This window comes from Tenrec ecaudatus, chromosome X (assembly GCF_050624435.1).
Source record: "Tenrec ecaudatus isolate mTenEca1 chromosome X, mTenEca1.hap1, whole genome shotgun sequence".
NCBI lineage: Eukaryota > Metazoa > Chordata > Mammalia > Afrosoricida > Tenrecidae > Tenrec > Tenrec ecaudatus.
Genome location: NC_134548.1, coordinates 72,153,346 through 72,173,907, shown reverse-complemented (window position 1 = coordinate 72,173,907; position 20,562 = coordinate 72,153,346). Strand labels below are relative to the sequence as shown.

The window sequence follows — 20,562 nt, the reverse complement described above, 5'->3', positions numbered from 1 at the left end:
ATGTACATGGTAGACAATGGTGGAGGAGGTGGGGAAAGGAAAACAAAAGGATGAATACAAGGAAGAAAAGGGTAGTGGGGTCATGGGGCATTAATCCACCCAAGGGGAGGGTATTGTTTATATCTCCACAGGGAAAGTGGGACCAGACTTCAACCCAGTGTCACAAGGTGTGAATGCAATATCCCGGCGTGGAGGAGGGAACCGGTGGAGAGGTTTGGGAGGCTGGACCCAGCACCATAAATTAAGTGGATTCCTGCCCCTCCCCCGAAAAGAATTTGTTCCAAAGGACGACATTGACTCTGCAGCTATGGGAGATGGACATATTTGATCAGAGCACACAGGAGCAGATGAAGGGGCAGGAGGAGAGAGTGGAGCACAGCCTGGCCCACCAGGCCGTGATGATGATGTTCCTGAGTAGAGCAGCCAGTCCACAGAGAGAACAACATGGCTGGCCCTACTATGAGACATGATGCCCCTCAGTGACTAAGGGCGATACAGGGGACAGCACCGGAGACACAGTGTGGGAATTGCACCTGACCTAATCCCACCATACCGAGGCAAATCACTGGGGGAGTGCAGCGGAACAGCAAGGGAATGGAGTGGTAAGGTCCCCAGGGAATGCTGAAAGTGGCCTTTGGGGCCAGGGCGTGGAGCCTCAACAGACTGGACTGGAAAATGCTCCTAAGGGCCAGCAAACGATCCCTGAACTAACTACAAGCTTTTCTCTTGTGAACTGTTTTGTTCTGTTCTTTTTCAGTGGTTTGTTTTGGTTGTTTTGTTGTCTGGTTGTATACTGTTGCTTTGTTTTCCTCTGTCTAGTTTTCGTGCATGTTAGTGACTCCACAGGTCTGTCTGAATAGGACAGGCTGGATGAACTATCTGGATGAAAAAAAATGGGACCGACAGTTCCGGGGGGACTTGGGGTGGGGGGGTAGGGGGGGTAAGGAAGTGGTGTTAACAAACCCAGGGACAAGGGAAAAACATGGGACCCCAAATGGTAGAGAAGGGGGAGTGGCAGGCCTGGTGGGAAATGATCAAGGGTAAGGTTGCTTAGAGAAGAGGTATACTCTAGCCCAGGTGGCGATGAAGCATGGTAGTAGGGCAGGAGGAAGGTCAAGGGAGATGGAGGAAAGAGCTAGGAGTCAAAGTGCATTCATGGAGGTCTAGACAAAGACATGTACATGCAAATATATATAGGAGGATGGGGAAATAGATCTATGTGTCTATATTTATAGGTCAAGTATTAAGGTGGCGGAAGGACCTTGGGCCTCTACTCAAACACTCCCTCAATGCATGAATACCTTCTTTTATTAAATTGGAACTCTATGATGCTCACTCTCCCAACACAACGGCTGGAGCCAAAGTGGGTGAACAAGTAAATGTGGTGAAGAAAGCTGATGGTGCCCGGCTATCAAAAGAGATAGTGACTGGGGCCTTAAAGGCTTGAAGATAAACAAGCGGCCATCTAGCTCAGAAGCAACAAAGTCCACATGGAAGAACACACCAGCCTGCGTGATCGAGTGGTCCCAAAGGGATCAGTTACCAGGCATCAAAGAACAAAAAATCATATCATTGACTGCACACCTCCATGATAGGATCGCTGAAGACAAATGGGTGCATAAGCAAATGTGGTGAAGAAAGCTGATGGTGCCCGGCTATCAAAAGAGATAGTGTCTGGGGTCTTAAAGGCTTGAAGGTGAACAAGCGGCCATCTAGCTCAGAAGCAAATAAGCCCACATGGAAGAAGCACACCGGCCAGTGCGATCACGAGGTGCCCAAGGGACCAGGTATAAGGCATCATGCAAAAAAAAAAGATATAAGTGTGTGTATGTATGTGTATATATGTGTATATGTATATATGTATATATATATATCATATTAAATGAAGGGGGAAGTGCAGAGTGGAGACCCAAGGCCCAAGTGTCGGCCAATGGAGATCCCCTCATAGAGGGGTTTAGGAGAGGAGATGGGTTAATTAGGGTGTGAGGTAGTATCGATGAAGAACACAGCTTTCCCCCAGATCCTGGATGCTTCCTCCGCCCAACTACCATGATCTGAATTCTACCTTGCAGGGCTGGATAGGACAGAGGCTGTACACTGGTACATATGAGGGTTGGAGGTACAGGGAATCCAGGGTGGATGATACCTTCAGGACCAAGGGTGTGAGGGATGATGCTGGGAGAGTGGAGGGTGAGTGGGTTGGAAAGGGGGAACTGATTACAAGGATCCACATGTGACCTCTTCCCTGGGAGAGGGACAGCAGAGAAGGGGGGAAGGGAGACCCCGAATAGGGCAAGATATGACAAAATAACGAGGTATAAATTACCAAGGGCATATGAGGGAGGGGGGAAAGGGGAGGGAGGGGGGAAAAAAAAGAGGACCTGATGCAAGGGGCTTAAGTGGAGAGCAAATGCCTTGAGAATGATTGGGGCAGGGAATGTATGGATGCGCTTTATACAATTGATGTATGTATATGTATGGATTGTGGTAAGAGTTGTTGGAGTCCCTAATAAAATGTAAAAGAAGAAAAGAGAAAAAAATGATTAGGGCAAAGACTGTACAGATGTGCTTTATACAATTGATGTATGTATATGTATGAACTGTGAAAAGAATTGTATCAGCCCCAATAAATTGTTAAAAAAAAAAAAGAGTTGTCACAGAAACAAATAAACATCAACTATCCATGTTTTATTTCTACTAATTAAGCTTTTTATTTATGTTAAATATATTAATTAGTAAAAATGACAAAGATACTATATTTCAAACTTGTGACCAAGGTAATTAAAATAAAATATTTGAAAACAAATTCACTCCCTTCAATTCGATGTCTTCTCATAGTAACCCTACAGAACACAGGGAAGAAGTGCCCTGAGAGTTTCCCAAACTGAAACTCTTTACAGGACTTGGAAAAGGCTGGTGGTTTTGAACGGCTAGGCTTGCGGTTAAACCAAGGCATAGCTACCATATGACCCAGTAATCCCCCTACTGGGCATATACCCAGAAGAGTCAATAAACAAACTACGGCCAGACTTCTTTCCAAGGACTTATATTATTGTATCTTCACGTACTAAGATTTTAAAGATAAACCCATGACTGAGGTGCAGCAGAAAGGAAAAAGAAGGAAATTTAAACAATTACTATTACAGAGATACCTCAGTTGTCAAACTCAATTCCTTCAAAATTCATATTCAAACGCCGAAAAATTTGAGAACTGAATATATTTTTCCCATAAAAAAATAATAGACAACAAAACACTTGGTTTTGTTGGTATAAAAATCACACTAATAATCACATTAATAAATTCATTTTCCCAAGACTTTAAATCACTATGGAGGCTTTTAGCCTTCTCACAAATTGCTGTCTTGGGTACCCTGTTGTCATCGAGTTTCTGATTTATTCAAATTCATAATACCTCCTCCACCTCTCGGGTTTGTCTGGGCTCTTTGTTTCTTGGTAACGATTTTGCAACTTACATTACATTCACCGCTTTAATCTTTTTTTTAAAATGTTGATAGCGTCGAATTAACCATATGGTATTCAGCCGCCAATTCAGAAAGCAGCAGCAACCTGATTGAAATTCCGCAATGATTTTTTTTCTGTAGCTCTACTGTGTAATTCAATCAGTTTTCCTCTTAGCTTTATTGCTGGTATTACCACCTTTCTTTGGAGTCATGGTTATGATATTTTATGCAAAACGAACATTTTAATGTGAAGCATCACCCCTTTGTGTCCATAGCGAAACTCAACTCCTGACTCATTCTCGACTGGTACAGGTTTTTTCAAGTCGGATTTTCCGTTCAACTATTGCACAATGTAACGAACACTGAGCAGTTTTTTTTTAACTTTGTTGTTTAAGTGGTGAAAATTTTGAGCTTACGGCTACTCAACAGCCAAGGAATCATTGTATTTAAAAGGAAATATGACATCCTTATGACATAACCAACAGAAAATAAATTTCTTACCTTGAGAGTATAAAGTTGCTCTCCACCATAGTACTAGAAAATGGTGTTAAAAGAAAAAATCTTTTAAACAAGTTTATTCAATGAAACTCTGTGAGCCAATTGGCAAATAAAGGTTTTATCTTTGAAAACAGTATCATTTGTACATTGAAAATGCCAAGAATGAATAGTAAAGTATACAGTTTAAAGTGTGTGTGTGGGTGTTTTAAAGTTGGGTTAATGGAATTAGATAAATAAAATCACAAGTATTAAATTCTTCTCGTATTTATATAAGTTATTTGATGATCTGAGACCTGCGTAGTCATCTCAATCCTTGACATACTTGTTGTAGGACACAAAACATAGTGGTCTATTTTAAAAAGGCAATGAATGACTATATAATTTTGAAATGCACTGAGTAACAGTATTCCCAAGACAAGAGTACAAGTATTCCAAATTGACCTTTTGAGTGGATAGATACAATAAAATTCGGAACATTTCTTTGATTTACTAATCTATATTTACTTTTTGCTTTTGCACTAAATGAATATAATCACTTAAAATATGTGTGTTCTGTTGTTCCAATACATTGGCATTCCAGGATGCACACCTTCCCGACACGATTGCTGAAGAAAAATGTGTTCATAAGCAAATGTGGTGAAGAAAGCTGACGGTGCCTGGCAATCAAAAAATATAGCATCTGGGGTCTTAAAACCTTGAAGATAAACAAGCAGCCATCTAGCTGAGAAGCATCAAAGCCCACATGGAAGAAGCACAGCAGCCTTTCTGACCACGAGGTGTAGAAGGGACCAGTTATCAGACATCAAAGAACTAAAAATCATATGTGGATGCCCACCTTCCTGATACAATCACTGAAGACAAACGTGTGCATAAGCAAATGTGGTGAAGAAAGCTAATGGTGCCCGGCTACTAAAATATAGAGCTTGAAGATAAACAAGTGGCCATCTAGTTCAGAAGCAACAAAGCCCACATGGAAGAAACTCACCAGCCTGTGTGACCACGAGCTGTGAAAGGGATCAGGTATCAAGCATCAAGGAACAAAAAATCATATCATTGTAAATGTGGGTCGGTGCAGAGTGGAGCCTCAAAGCCCATCGGTAGCCAACCCCTTACTGAAGGGTTGTGGGGAGATGAGCCAGTCAGGGTGCATGGTAGCAAAGATGAAACATAACTTTCCTCTAGTTCTTAAATGCCCACCCCCACCCCCATTATCATGATCTCAATTCTATCTTACAAATCTGGCTAGACCAAAAGATGTGCATTGGTACAGAGAGCAACAGGAAACACAGGGAATCCAGGACAGATGACTCCTTCAGGACCAGTGGTGAGAGTGGCAATGTCTGGAGGGTGGAGGGAATGTGGGGTAGAAAGGGGGAACCGATTACAAGAGTCTATGTATAGCCTCCTCCCTGGGAGATGGACAGCAGACAAGAGGGTGGGGGAAGATGTCGGACAGTGTAACATATGACAAAATAATAATAATTTATGAATTATGAAGGGTTCATAAGGTAGGGGGGAGTGGGGAGGAAGGGGGAAAATGAGCAGCCGATATTAAGGGCTCAAGTAGAAGGCAAATGTTTTGAGAATGATGATGGCAATAAATGTACATATGTGCTTGACACAATGGATGTATGTATGGATTGTGATAAGATTTGTACGAGCCCCCAATAAAATGATTTAAAAATATGTGTGTTCGTGCACACATAAACACGATGCAAAATCATTTCAAGTTGGAAAAATTTTAGTACACTGTCAAAATTCTATAATAACTATCACCTACAGATATCCACAGGCAAACAATACTAGACTAGTACTTATTAGAAACAAATAAGCGTATTAGGACAGTTCAACAAAACTTTTTAAAAATAAAAATAAACAGAAATCCACTTCTCATTTGAAAAGTATATAAAATAATCTCTACCTTCTGAGTGACTCAGAATATATATATATTCACCTCAGAGAATAACATCTTACTGTACACATACCTGTAGTGCACACACCAGTAGTGCATACTCATTAAATGATATCATTGAAAGAAGAAAGGCAAGGATAACAGCCGAGGGATGGTGGCAGGGAAAAAACAACCTATCCAAAAACAAAACAAAAATGAAAGGAATGGCAAGAATTGGGAGTGCACATGCAAGGGACTGGAATGGTGAGAAAACAAGCAGAATGGAATAGAAACCAATTAAAATATAAAACAGCAGTTGTTCAGGGTAGGTATGAAATAGCAATGTATCACACAAGGTAGATGTGTAAAATGGGAGAAGTGAATTTTTTTTCCTTGCTTGCTTTAAATTATACATAGAATTGTCATACACTAGCCAAAGCCCAGGTGCCCCAATGGTGGAGTGGTTATGTGTACGAGGCTTTCTACTTCTGTAAAAGATTGCAGTCTCAGCCATAGGGGCAGTTCTACACTGCCACATAGGGTTGCCATGAGTCAGAATTTGCTTGATGGCAGTGAGGTGTTTTTGTGTTGTTGTTGTTTTTTTGAGATCCTAAGCTCAGTTGGGATGTGAAGTAGTTAAACTATAAGTCATAGCACAGTCTTTTCCAAAACAACCACACAGGGTTCTTCTGAACCACAAAATACTAACTCATGTATGACAGAATATGTTTACATAATCTTCAATTTCAGTCTTTCCTTCAAGTTCTGGAATTTGCGAACAGTGAGCTCTTTAGAGCACAGAGAAATTTTGTGGTTAAAATTATTCTGTGGAGTAAAAAATAAGGGAGATCCCCTTTTGTATTTCACTCTAATCCTATAAATATGTGGATCCTACTTATTTGGCCTACCACCTTCTTTTGGTGCGACAAAGACAGGGCTTTCTACTCCTGTAGAGTAGAAACTAAGAGGCAGTTCAATCCTGTCCTATAAGATCACTGTGAGTAGGCATTGACTCGATGGCAGTGAATGGCATTGATCCCCTTTTTGAAAAAGTTACTCAGCATCCCCTTGCTAATGAAAAAATTTGCACTATAGCCCATAATCAAGGATAAAGTGTAAGTATCTGCTTTCACAGTTCTCCCTGGATCATTTCAGAGCCCCAGAGGGCACAGTGTTGCCCATTTTGTTAAACAATGCTAAATTTTTATTGTTTGCACATGCATAGTATTAAATAATCCTGATTTTCCCCTTAGAGCAGAAGGTACCTGAAAAGGCAAAAAGATGATAAAATTTTGAAAACATGCCCAAACAGATACATACCCTTACATAGGAAAAAAAACAAGATGTGCCAGATAATGTGCAACCACTGTATGAACATGTGCAGCTAAGAAGCTGGGGTTTAGTGAAACTTTAAATCTAATACAGTTTCATGTGGAAGTCATGGGGTATCATTTTCTATTCCACTATCACAACAGACTCCATCAGCAAAAGGCAAAACATGATGAAGATAAACAATGATATCAGCTAACATAATTCTAAACAGAATTTTTTCTTGTTAGCACTACTACTAAACAATATATTGGTATTAAATAATAATTTCATGAAAATTTAATAATACCATATCCAGCATTTCCTTTCCCCCTTGTGATTAGTAACTCTATGGGGACAATTCATCACATAAGCAAAGGTAATCATATATCATCAGTTGCTAATATCACAAAAGGCAAGAAAACCAGACATTATGGGCAAACTAATAAAAGAATGCGCCACCTATGAAGTATTCTTTTCCCAACAATTCTGTTTAATCAAGCACTACAGTTTCAGAAAATAGAAGGTAGAGAAACTTACATACAAGGATGTCATCTGTAAAACTTGGATTTTGACAAATGTTACAAGTGGAAAAAATTCATTCTTCCACAAAGAAAATTACAAGGAAAAACAGATAAAAGGGTAATATACAGAGTTTTAAAAACCTAAACAAATTTTGGGAACCGTGATTATAAACATTATTGAAACACATATGATTTATGACACAATTTATATTTGACTGAATATATATTGTCTGAAACGACTTAGGATTAAATATGATCAAAAGAATTGGACTTTATTTCATGACATCATACTTTTTATAGATATATGCTAAATATTTATAAATGCAATGATGAGATGCCTGGTAAATGTTTCAAAATATGAGGGAGTGCGATGTAGTTGAAACCGATCATTCATGATTTGATGATTATTAGAGTAGGATGAAGAGTACGTCTGAAATATATGTAGGGGAAAAACATGCAACATTATCACTAAAATTATGCAATTTTCAAGGAAAGAAACATTCTCATGGAATCACAGAGCAGATAAAAACCTTAGGGGAAAAAGTTATCTATGCAAAACCTTTGACTTTATATGTAAGGAAATTAAGGCTCAGTTGGATCAAGTGACTCAGCGACGGTCATAAAACTCTTGGCAGTTCTACACTCAAGATCAGAAATTAAATCTCCAACTTGTAGTCCAGGGATCTAGTCTTTTGCAAACCAGTAAGAAATGACTGCATTTTAACATTTAGTCCAGAATATCCTCAACACGGAGTGTACTGGGAGTAAGCCATGGGATGATTTATAGCTCATACCAAAAATGAGCTTCCAGTCACCGTGATAAGATCTGTTTCTCCCTGAGAACCCTGGTTTCCTGCTGGACTGGAGAAACCAAATGGGGGTTCTTCCTCCCGTTCAAAGAAATCAGATTCAGGGTGTGCATTCCATTCCCCTTTGGCTGGTGTCAGTAGTTCTGAGACACTGTTCTCACAAAGGGTGCTTGAAGGAGTCAGAGCATCTGTGTCCACTGTTAACTTATTGCTGGGGGTCAGAGCTTGGGGCTCCTGACTAGGATTCTTGATAGCCAGAGAGCCCGGAGACCGCAATGGCCCTGTACTTACACTTGGAACATCGTCCATATCTAAGGCGTTCTGCTGAAAACCTGTGGCCGTTGTTCCAAAAAAGAGAGATGTATCCAGACTTTGAGGAAGGTCACAGGTGGCCATCAAGGTCCGAGGGTCCACAGCCTGCCCTAAGGAATTATTATTATTAGGAGGGAGGTTTCCTGCCAGGGTTGAACTCACAGATGACACATCAATTGTCAAAATTCCAGAGTTCACCAAAGCGGAGTCCAGCATTGCAGCAGAACTATTGCCAGGCACATCAGAGAAGAGAGACACTAGGTCTACCTCACTGAGATTGCTCTGTCCCTGGCTGGTAAGTTCACTGCTGGGTGTCAGAGAATTCGCAGCTTCTAGCTGAGCTAAGAGATCCTGGCCAAGGTTGTGCCTTTTGGCCATGTGGGTCTTCAAACTGTGCTTGGATGTGAAGAGTCTATTACAAGTGGAGACTGGGCAACGGCTTTTCCAAGTATCTACATCCTGCAGGTGCTTCTTGGAGTGAATGTAGAGACTACTGCGAGCAGAGAACCTGGCATGGCAGCCTTCCACGGGGCACACGAAAGGCTTTGTGCCCAAGTGGGTTATGCTATGACCTTTCAGATGCTCAGCCCTGGTGAAAGATTTCCCACAGCCTTCCACCGGGCAGGTGAACCTCCGGTCATCCTCGTGCTTCCTTTTGTGCCTTAAGAGTTTGGACATGCTGGTGAAGTTCCAGCCACAGCCATCAAAGTCACAAAGGAAAGGTCTCTCACCAGTGTGGCTCCGCAGGTGAATTTTCAGCCTACAGGCCTTGTCATACTGTTTGCTGCAGCCAGGAAAGGAGCAAGAAAAAAGTTCCTGTTCCCTGAAGTGGGCACGGTTATGGGAAAACAGGGCACTCACTGTGATAAATGTTTTCTTGCAACCAGAAAATGCGCACTGGTAGGGCCTCTCTGGCTCAAAGTGGCTGCGCTGGTGGACGCCGAGCTTGGCCTGCGTGGGGAAGCTCTCCTCACACACCTCACACTTAAATGAGTTCTCCTGCTCGTGGCCTTTCATATGTGCCTTGAGGTTGTACACAGTGGTGAAGCTCTTGCCACAGCCCTCGGCAGGGCAGTCGAAGGGCCTCAGTTTGTCATGCGACTGCAGGTGCCGCTTCAGCTTGTAAGAGGTGGTGAAGGTCCAGCCACAGCCAACCAGGGGGCACTTGAAGGGCCTCTGACCCTGGCTGCTGCTGTGTGTCAGCAGGTGCACCTTCAGCTGGTGCTTCTTGGCGAAAGTCTGCTCGCACTGCGCCTCAGGGCACATGAACAGCAACATGCTGGATTCCAGGTTCAGTGGTCCGTGGGGGCTGTCGGCCTGGGCAGTGCACTCTGCTCTCTCCTTGGGCACCTGAATAGGCACTGGCTCTGGCTGTTCGGCGAGTAAGAGGTCCGGAGGCAGCTCGGGGCAGTTGCCAGGCTGCGTGGCATGCAGCTCTCCTGGTTGTGGGACCAGACCTCCGGCCTGCAGGGTGGACACCACCCCAGACTCCCAGGTGGGCGGCGGGGGCGTGGCCAGGGTGAGGACCCCGTTCTCAAAGCACAACAGCAGGTCTTGGTTGTGGATCCTGACCGGGCCAGAGAAGGCCTGAGCAGGCACAGGGCTTGGGGCGGGGATCGGGATCGGGATCGGGATCGGGATCTGGATCGGGATCGGGATCCGGGCCGGGGCCGGGGCCGGGGCCGGGGCCGGGGCCGGGGCCGGGGCCGGGGCCGGGGCCGGGGCCGGGGCCGGGCCAGCGGTTAGGCAGCAGGGGCCCAGTTCAGGGCGGCCCGCGGGGCTCGCTCGGCGTTCACGGCCCTGGACTCTCAGGCCTGGAGCGGCCTCCTCCCTGCACACCGGCCCAGCAGTCTGGCTTGCGCCCGCGCTCTCCATGTCGCCACCCACCGGGTCTAGCAGCACCAGGAAGAAGTCGTCGCCACCGCCAGCAGGGTTGGGCCTTGGCGCCAGCGGGTTCTGGCTGGGGCTGGAGCCCTGGGAGTCCGCGCGGGCCTGCTTGCGCTGCCGCCCAGGCCCGCCATCTTGGGGGCCCCGGAGCGGTAGGAGGCGGCGCGCGGGGGCCCGGCCAGCAGGCGGATCGGGCCCTCGGTGCACCCGACCCCGCGCGAGGCCGCCGCCGCCGCCGCCGCGGCCACCGCCGCCAAACACTGTGCCGCGAGCCGGGAACAACCTGGGGACTTCCATCTCCAAGTTCCTGAAGCTCTGCGGGAATCAGAGCCCGCCGCGGAGGAGGCGCGGCCCCGCCCCCTACCGCGGGCCCGAACACGTTTCTGAAGGGAAAAAAATGTGCAATGCGCAGAAACTGGCCCTATCAGATATTAAAACGTATTTAACGCTATAGTCATTTAAATATTCTGGTACTGGCACGAGACAAAACGAGTCTCTGAATAGAAAGCCCAGAGGCAGAGCCCGGTATGCATCAATAATTCGCGCAATTAATTTTAGTAGGTAGTCAAGGGGTTAATTGGGAAATGACAGCAAATGGGCTAGCTATCTGTTAAAAGCAACTTACATTTATGCCTCAGTGTTTCTCCCATAAATACACATACTCACAGCTTATTCTAAAGGATCTTGGTGGTGCAGTGGTTAAAGAGATGGACTGTTAGCCTAAAGGAACCCTCCACTGGAGGAAAAAAAAAAAAAGGCCTGTTTCAGCAAAGATTTACGACCTTGAAAACAAGGGGCGGTTCTACCCTGTTGTGATAGGTCACATTCCTACTGTATAACTGCTTACAAACAAATTAATTACACTCAATAAGTACGTCTATCCTCCGGGCACATCAGATTCCATTTGACAGAAGTGGGCTTCATAGTTTTTGTTTGTCTGTTTGTTTTTCAGCTTGAGTAGCCCCTTTTAGTGCTAGGCATAGTGCCTAGTGGCTCTTTTGATATGCCAGGAGTTGCTGAATTGATGGATAGATGACAGAATGTTACCGAGAGAACAAATTGTGCTACCATTTCTACAGAAAAAGGAGCCCCCCCCCCACCCTGCCCCAAGTTCAACAGCCAGGACTGTCCTCAACAGGACAATAGTGGATATTTGTAATGATTAGAACGAGTAAGAGATGAGACCAGAGCACATCAGCACCTTTCAGCCTAGACGTGCAACGCTAGGCGAGTAAACAGCTTACACGGAAATCTGGAAAACCCTAACCCATGTTCTCCCTGTATAGTACACGACCAAAACCAACCGCTGGCCCTTCCATCTTCAGTTACACCCGTAGTAAATTGCATGTCCAATCTCACAGCATAATGAGCACATTCTTCCTCGGCGTACTCTAAATTATCCAGAGGGTGCTGGTCTTTGGACAGGATGCACCAGTCAAAACCCTGAGACATTGATTGCAATAACATCTCCCAAGATAACTGCACGACCTTTCCCAATGTCCCTGGGATGCCTTTCTCTCAAGTTACGGTATATGGTCCAATCTCACAATAGTTGTCGTAGTCTAACAATCATATTAATTTTTATGAAAATCCTCAATCACTCAGCTGGAAATTGTCCGCCATCACTCAGTTGGAAATTGATTCAAATATAGGGGGGCATGTCTAGAAAGAGGAAGGCTTAGGGTGCTGACGGTATGATGGGTAATATCTCTGGGTAGTACAAAATGTTAATGCTTTTGCCTGCTAACCTAAAGCTTGCAGGTTTGAGTCCATCAAGAGATGCCCAGAAAGAATGACTGTAATCTATTTCAAACAAACAAACCAAAAGAGCCAGTCACTGAAAACCCTATACAGTTCTACTCTGACCCCAAATAACTTCTGCCTTGTTTATTTGTTTTGGGGTTGTAGTTTAATTGATCCATGCTTTCCCTGGTTAAATTATCATTGACACTTGCGTATTGATTAGAGTAGTGACACTATGCAGGTAGGGGGAAGGTGTGGGGGAGGGGGAGAAACAGGGAACTGGTCAAAATGATAGATATATAATCCCCACCCCCACCCTAAGGGGGACGAATAACAGAAATGTGGGTGAAGGGAGACAGCAGACGGTGTAAGACAGGGGTCCTCAATCTACAGCCTGCGGGCCACATGCGGCCCACCGAGGACATTATCTGCCCTGCCAGGTGTTTTCGCTGCAGTTGCCTCCTGCTTAGCAGCTGACTTATCCCTGCCTGCAGTGTGCATGTGTGGAATGTGCGCCTCCTTCTCTCAGTCTCCTGAATCCTCCTCTCAGTCTTGGGTGTGATTGGATGAGTCACGAGCTTGCCTGTGTAGAGCCTGCTGCTGCCTGAGGACCGAGGTAAGAACAAGTTAGGATTTTTGTTGTTGTTGTTGGAAGTTAGGAGGTCTATTATTTGGCGGTTGAGGGGCCCCTTTTTTTCCTGAAGTTAGGAGGTCTTTTTTTTTAAGTTGGTTAGTTGCTTGGGGGTGGTTTCTAGGGGGGTTTGCATCATAGTGATAACGCAAATAGTCAGCACTAAGTGCTAATGCAAGTTGTCAGTGCTCAGTGGTCATGATAATTGTAAATGCTCAGTGTTAATGCCAATGATTAGCGTTCAGTATTAATGCAAATTGTCAGCCTTCAGTGTTATCACAGATGGTCAGCGGTCAGTGTTAATGCAAATGGTCAGTACTCAGTGTTATGGCATGGGAGCCCCAAACTGGTACTCTGCCTAGGACCCCATGGGAACTTAACCCAGCTGTGCAGACAGCCGAGGAGTGGGAAACCCAATTTAATTGACAGTACGTGCATGTATATTCTGATTGCTATTCAGTTGCGTATGCCACTGTGTGCTGTGTGAGCCCCGGTTCACACTATTGTGATCTCTGAGCAGTGCAAGCTCAGCGATATGCTAGTATGGCTTAACTTGCATTAGATTCAGAAAAAGGGCAGACATGCCTTCTTTTTTCCTGCAGTGGAATCTGATTACATGGGTCTTCTCACTCATGCGATCAGATCCCTGTGCGAGTTCACAGATCGCAGTGTGGTTCGCACAGGGTAGTGTGAACTGGAAAGGTGGTGGAGGAACTGGCTCTGTAATTGTGCGGGTCCCACACCGCACCTGTGTGAGCCTGAGGTAAAAGCGGAGTTCCACCAATATGGACACTGGTGAGGCTGAAATGATGTGGACTGGCAAGGCTGCATTGATGGTCACGGATCAGACTGCATTAAAGCCGTGGAGGGCACGTGTGTGTACACACTTTGGTGTAGAGCATTGCGGATGGTGGGCAGAATTGCCCTAGTTGGCAAGATTGCCGTTGGAGTGGGCCACAGGTCCTGCAGCAGCAAGAAGCTGGCAGGGCGACATTACGCCATGTGAAGCATGGCAGGAAGTGGGAGTAAGATCCTTCAGCCACATGTAGGGCCGTGAAGTGTGGGCAGGGGATTCCCCAGGCACGTGGAGCACCATGGAAGGTAGGCATATGTTCCCCCAGGTGAGTGGAGTACCTAAAAAGGTGGGCAGGAGTTCCCTTGTCCGCTTAAGGGGCCTTTCAGGGCAGGTGGGAGTTCCACCAGCCTCTAAGTCAGAAGCAGGGGTTCTGTCAGCCATGTGGAGGGCTGCGGGAATTCCCCCAGCCATTTTTGGGGGTGACAGAAATTCCCCAGCTGCTTGGAAGGCTCTGGGGAAGGTGGATTGGAGTCCCCCATCTGGGTGGAGGGCAGGCAGATTTGCCCTACGTGGAGGGGCATACCCAGGAGTTTGGCAGTGGCATATGAAAGAAAGAGAGGGATAAAAAGCAACATGAAAAAAACTGAACCAGTCGCAAATGTGGTGGGAAAGAGAAGAAGAGGAAAAGGTAAAGAAATAGATGAGACCCAACAGGCTGGCAGTGGTGCTGGAGTGGTTTAAATCATGCCTAAAGTTGGCTGCACCAATGGCTGTGTTGGAGTAAAGCCTTTGGGCTGGCCAAAGTAGCCCAGCTCTAGCTCTAGCTGGGGCGGGGCTAAAGCTAAGCCACAGCCGGCCTCCACAGTGGTAAGCCCAAAGCCCACAGCTCTTCAAAACCCAGTGGATCTGAGTCTACTTAACTTTATGATGCTCGTCCTATGGCTTTGAAGAGTGGAGTTTCCCTCTCAGTGGCTCTTCTGCACTGATTTCCCTGGAGTCCCTCTGGTGTGTGTTACTTGATCGCCATCTTGCCAGAACTCAAGTGTGAGTCTTAAAGAGGGGATTCACATGTTTTGATTTCACTTCCCCTTGAACAAAGGACTCCTAGTCAGGCTTCAAACTCCCACAGTACTTCTGATGTTCCCTTTAGTTTTGTTTCACCCGACCCCTTCTGATGTGACTGTGAAGTATCTGTCTGCCTGTCCCTTTACAACCTATATTGGTTTCTTAATTGATTGAGCTCTGTTCCCATTGAGCTAAGGGGTTGGTGCTAGGGGAAATTTTTCCTATAACATTCCTGACAAAGGCAGATCCTTCCCTATCAGATTAATACCTATCGTATTAACGCAAGAAATATTAATAGATTCTCTGGTGAGAATCTAGTCAATTCACCCTCACTTAGCCTCAACAGGGTGCCCATTGACTGCTTCACAAGGGTCCCTTCACAAATTCTCAACAACTCTGGCCCCCTTGGGCTAGATTATGCCAGAAATTCAGATTTTGTACATCTCATTAAACTTCAGACCAGCCAGCCCACTCTTGTCTTTTTTCTAGTCTCTGTGAACCAGGTCCATGGGTGTCATTCGCCCAACTCAACCTATCTCCCTATTGCTGCTCACTTCCACTCAACAAATGGATCCAGGAGGCCACCTAGCAAGCATTTCAAGCTGTCTGCAGGCTCCCTTTAGCTTTCAGTCCTAGAGAGGAGGGTTCCTCCATGGCTCCAGATTTTTCCAGCTTCAGTAGCAAACCACTTGCTGAAAACGCAAAAAGCCAATGTAGCCTCTTTTTTCCCCTTCAGTCTGCCAGCACTAGTGGCATGTCTTTTCAAATGTAAATGTACAAGGCACTGGGTTGGGTTTACCTTGTCAGTCCCGCCCCCTCCCACCCCCCAGGCAATTCCAACTATTCATTCAACATATTCAATTTAATGGGTGAAGGCAGTGGGCTTACACATGCTCTCTGTCATACTTCCCAATAATCATTTCTGACACTTATTATATCAGTGGGGTACCCTAGTGGTGTAGTGATTACTCATTGGGCTGCAATCTTCACAGTTGGCAGTTTGAAACTACTAGCAGCTCCGTGGGAGAAAGACTGGGGTTTTTACTCCTGTAAACAGTTACATTCTCAGAAACTCACAGGAGGGTCCTATGCATCCGTCTTGCCTCAATGGAAATTAGTTCTTCTTCTTATAATTATTATTATATTAACAGCAATAAGCAGAAAAAATCAGCCAGATTACAGCCAGATCCTAAACCCAATTCTTAAAACAATCAAGTTAAATCCTTTCTTATCTAAACTTTCCCATTCATATGCAATATGGTCTTAGCTCTCGGGCAGCATCAAGCCAATTTAACTAAGAAGCATAGTTGCTGCCTCAGAGAAGTTCAAGAGGCATTTAAGCACCCTAAGATGCAATTCAGCATACACTATATACATTTGCTCCATTCCAGATAGGAATAACCAAAGATCAACTTCGAATAATCAAAAGTTTCACTCCCCATGCACTTTCAAGAAAAGAACCAAATAAACCTCATGGTCATATCTGACCTCCAGCTATCCAAGAAGAAAAACTGCCATAAGGCAGAGGTCAGACAACCTCTATTCTCCATCTTTATGATTTGTTTCTCTAATATCCCACTCCTCAGGTACCATAATGTGTTAGGCTGAGTTGACTGGAGAAACAAATCCAATGACACTTACATATGTATAAAAAAGAACTTTAGTTCAACAAGTAATTATATATCAAGGAAGCATCTCAGCCTAGTCCAGCTCAAACCCGTAAGTCTAAAACTAGTTCATAAGTCACTCTTCAAAATCAGACAGCCACATGCAGTGATACAGAATACAGGAAGATCATAGGGTGGTGGGTGGAGAGTTGTGTGAATTGAAAGTCTGTGAAAACATGGAAGGGCTCTGGTAGTTGTCAGGGTCAGCATGAAGAAAGGAAAGGTAAAGAGAGAGGGGCCACCCTTATGAAAAGGCCATGTCCACAAGGAGGGGCCTTCAGACTGACCTGATTGACAGGTTTGACATCACCCCTACACTTTCATATATCTTCAAGTTGACATAAAATGATCTAATTATAACACATTCCCTCCTTCAGAATTTATTATTTATAGTCCTTGGATCACACAGGCCGGTGTGCTTTTTCCGTGAAGTTAGTTGATGCTTCACTTAGATGGCAGCATGTTTGAAAACAAGCCTTTAAGACCCCAAATACTATTCTTTCTGATAGCCAGACAACATCTGGGTTCATCACCACACTTTGCTATAGCACCCATATATTCACTGATCTCATGAGGGCTAGCATCGACCAGGGTCATGTAACAAGAACAAGTTGTTCTTAGACTGGGACTTGATTCAAGTGTGAACCCCAAATCTACTCATATATCTATGGTTTATATATGCCTCTGATTCACTTTAGGGACATCATTATGTTAGGCTACTGGAAGTACAATGCCCAACTTAGTATTAAGTTGTGTTTTCAATCTTATGACTCTTTTGGATTTCCTGTTCTCTAAAAGGCCTCTGGAAATTTAAGGTTGTTTTATTTTTACTTTTTAAAATTCATTTTATATTCTGGTTTCCATCATGTACTTGGTGAATTACCAGGAATTAATGTTTATAATGAAAGGACAAATAGATGTTAAAGAAATATAACTAGAATGCAAATTAGATGCAAGAATGGTGACTTTGGACATATCAGACAAGACCAATGCTAGAAAAGGACATTAGGTTTGGTAAAATAGGTGATTTAATAGGATCATTATACATTTTAAATACCAGTCCATTGGTGTTTACCTGTGTGACCAAAATATTACCAGGGTTCTACAATGAAAGGTAAACAGAAGCAGGCCTGTGGAGCAAGTGGTATGCTCTAGCAACAGATAGTGGCCATCGTGTGAACATGATAGGGGTGGGTGGGCCTTGGGATTTTCCTGTGCAGTAGGCAGCCTGGATTACAAAGTGTTCCCATTCTCATACTCAGGAAAGTTTTGGTATTGGCCATGGGAGGACTACAAGAAATAAACCTGGTAATGGGGTGGGGGTGGGGGTGGGGGTGGGGGTGGGGGCAAAGACCTGAGGGAAAAAGTGGGAAGGAGGGTTGAAGAACAGACTGTCTTCAGGCCACAGGAAGGTTATCACTGGTGATCACATGTTACTGTTAGATGCTGATAATTTGACTCTGACTTAAAGCGACCCTATGTTCAACAAATCAAAACACTGCCTAGTCCTGTGATATCCTCACAAATGTTCTTATGCTTGAGCCCATTGTTGGCAGCACTGTTTATCCATCTCACTAAGGGGCTTCCCATATTTTGCTGCATTTCTACTTTACCAAGTATGGTAGTTACACAATCTGGTGTCAATTTGAGACTGTTAAGAAAAAAGGGGTGGAGTTTAGCTTGTCAATCAGGTTGCAGCTTGATAACCTCATTTGGGGGCATTACGGAGATAAATAGCTCACTGTAAGCCAGACCCAGACACTCTGCTTCATTTTCCTGTTGAAAAGCCACATGAAGCTTCACTGATGGAACCAGAGGCCTGGAGCTGGAGTAACTACATGGAGACCCACACCAGTGCTGAGATGCTTCTACCACCACTGCATCCACAAAACTTTCCACCACTGGCCTGTGATCTTTCTGCATTTGGCATCATTGTATGTGTTGATAGAGTCTGAAGAGGAAACTATACACTGGTATCAGACATATGGGCTAACATCAGACTTTTGGACTTGATCTGGACTGGGTGGGGATGTTTTCTTAATATAAAATTCTTCTTTGATATAAAGTTCTCTTTTACACATATATAAGTGTCTCTAGATTTTTTTCTCTACTCAACGCGGACTAACACACCAAACATGATGTTCTTTTCCAGATATTTGTTTCTTTTGATAACATGAGGCAAAGTTCACTTTCATTTCTAGGGAACACTCTGACTAATTCTTTCAAGGCAAATCTGTTCTTTTGGCAATCCATGGTACTTTCATTATTCTTTGTCAGCACCATAATTCAAATGCATCCTTTCTTCTCTGGTCTTCCTTGTTCAATGTCCAACTTTCACATTCATACTGGACAATTGAACATGCATGGTCTAATGATTTTACATATTGAGAAAAAATAGAGAACAATGTCCATATAATCCAGCTTCTCATATTACTTGCCCAGCATGCAATGGAATAAGTACAGTGAGAGTATGTAATCCTGATGCACAACTTTTCTAATTTTAAACTATAAAGTATCCCCTTATTCTGTTTGCACAACTGCCTCTTGATCCATGGACAAATCCTGCCAAAGCATACTGAAATGTTCTGGAATTCCCATTTCTCTCAAGATTATCTACAGTTTGCTATGATCCACAGTCAGTCGAATGCCTAGGAATAGCCAATAAAACACAAGTAAATATCTTTCTGGTATTCTCTGCTTTGAGCCAAGATTCATCTGACATCAGCAATGGCATCTCTTGTTCCACATCCTATTCTGAATCCTGCCTGAACCTCTGGAAGCTTCTTGACAAGTACTGCTGCAACGTTTGTTGGATGATCTTCAAAAAAATTTACTTGAATGTGATATTAATGACATTATTCTAGAATTTGAGCATTGTACTGGGTCACCTTCTTTGAAATGGATACAACATGGATCTCTTCCAACCAGATGGTCAAATAGCTGTCTTCCTGGTATAGATGAGTAAATGCTTCCATGCTTCATCTGCCTGTTGAAACTTGTCAATTGGTATTCCATCAATTTTATTGTTGCTGTTAATGCTTTTAGTGCAGCTCGAACTTATTCCGTCAGTACTATTGGTTCTTGCTCATATACTACATCCTGAAATGGTGGAATTCAACTAATTCTTTTTGGTACAGTGACTGTGTATTCTTTACATCTTCTTTTGATGATTTATGCATCATTCAATATTTTCTCTATAGAATCTTTCAATATTGCAATTGGAGGCTTTAATTTTATCTGGAGTTCTTTCAGTTTTAGATATGATGAGCGTGTTCTTCATTTTTGCTTTTCTAACTCTAGGTCTTTGCACGTTTCTTTATATTTGTTTTTGTTTTCTCAAGTTGCCCTTTGAAATTTTCTCTTCAGCTCTTTAACTTCATTATTTCTTCAATTTGTTTTAGCTACTTTATAATTAAGCGCAAGATTCAGAGTCAATTCTAACATTCACTTTCATTCTTTTTTCTTTCCTGTCTTTTAATGACCTTTTGCTTTCTTCATTAATGATATTCTTGATGTCTTCTCATAGCTCATCAGGTCTTCTCTCATTAGCATTCAATGCTGAAAATCTGCTCTTGAGATGTTCTTGAAATTCGGGTGGGATCTACTCAAAGTAGTATTTTAGCTTTGTGGATTTGATTTAATTTTCTTCAGCTTTAACCAGAATTTACATATGGGCAATTCATGATCTTCCAAGTCCATATTTTCTACCTACTGCTCTTTCTTTTTATTCCAATTGCTAATAATTATCAATGTATCTTAATGGTATATTTGATAAATTTCCAACTGAAGACATTGGTAGAATTTTTAAATTCTTTTCCTAAGGAAGTTAGTGCTTTTACTAAGTTACAAAACTTTGGCAAATCAGTACAGTACTCCTTTTCAATAAAAGTTTCATTTAGGGTTTTGAATAATATATTACTTTGGTAATTATTTTCACTTTAAAAATAGCACTTAAGTGCCCAATCAAATA

At 43.5% G+C, this 20,562-nt stretch overlaps 1 protein-coding gene across 1 annotated transcript; it reads right to left on the bottom strand.

Annotated features, from left to right (window-relative positions):
• Nucleotides 1–5,887: 5,887 nt before the first annotated feature.
• LOC142434146 (zinc finger X-linked protein ZXDA-like) lies at nucleotides 5,888–11,378 on the bottom strand. Its single transcript, XM_075538837.1, has one exon. It carries the CDS (start codon nucleotides 10,985–10,987, stop codon nucleotides 8,471–8,473), a length of 2,517 nt encoding a protein of 838 aa, XP_075394952.1. The 5' UTR covers nucleotides 10,988–11,378; the 3' UTR covers nucleotides 5,888–8,470.
• Between the last annotated feature and the right edge of the window lie 9,184 nt (nucleotides 11,379–20,562).

Bases quoted from the DNA above. Each gene is read 5' to 3' on its own strand.
- LOC142434146 (XM_075538837.1), bottom strand. From the start codon at position 10,987: ATGGAAGTCCCCAGGTTGTTCCCGGCTCGCGGCACAGTGTTTGGCGGC.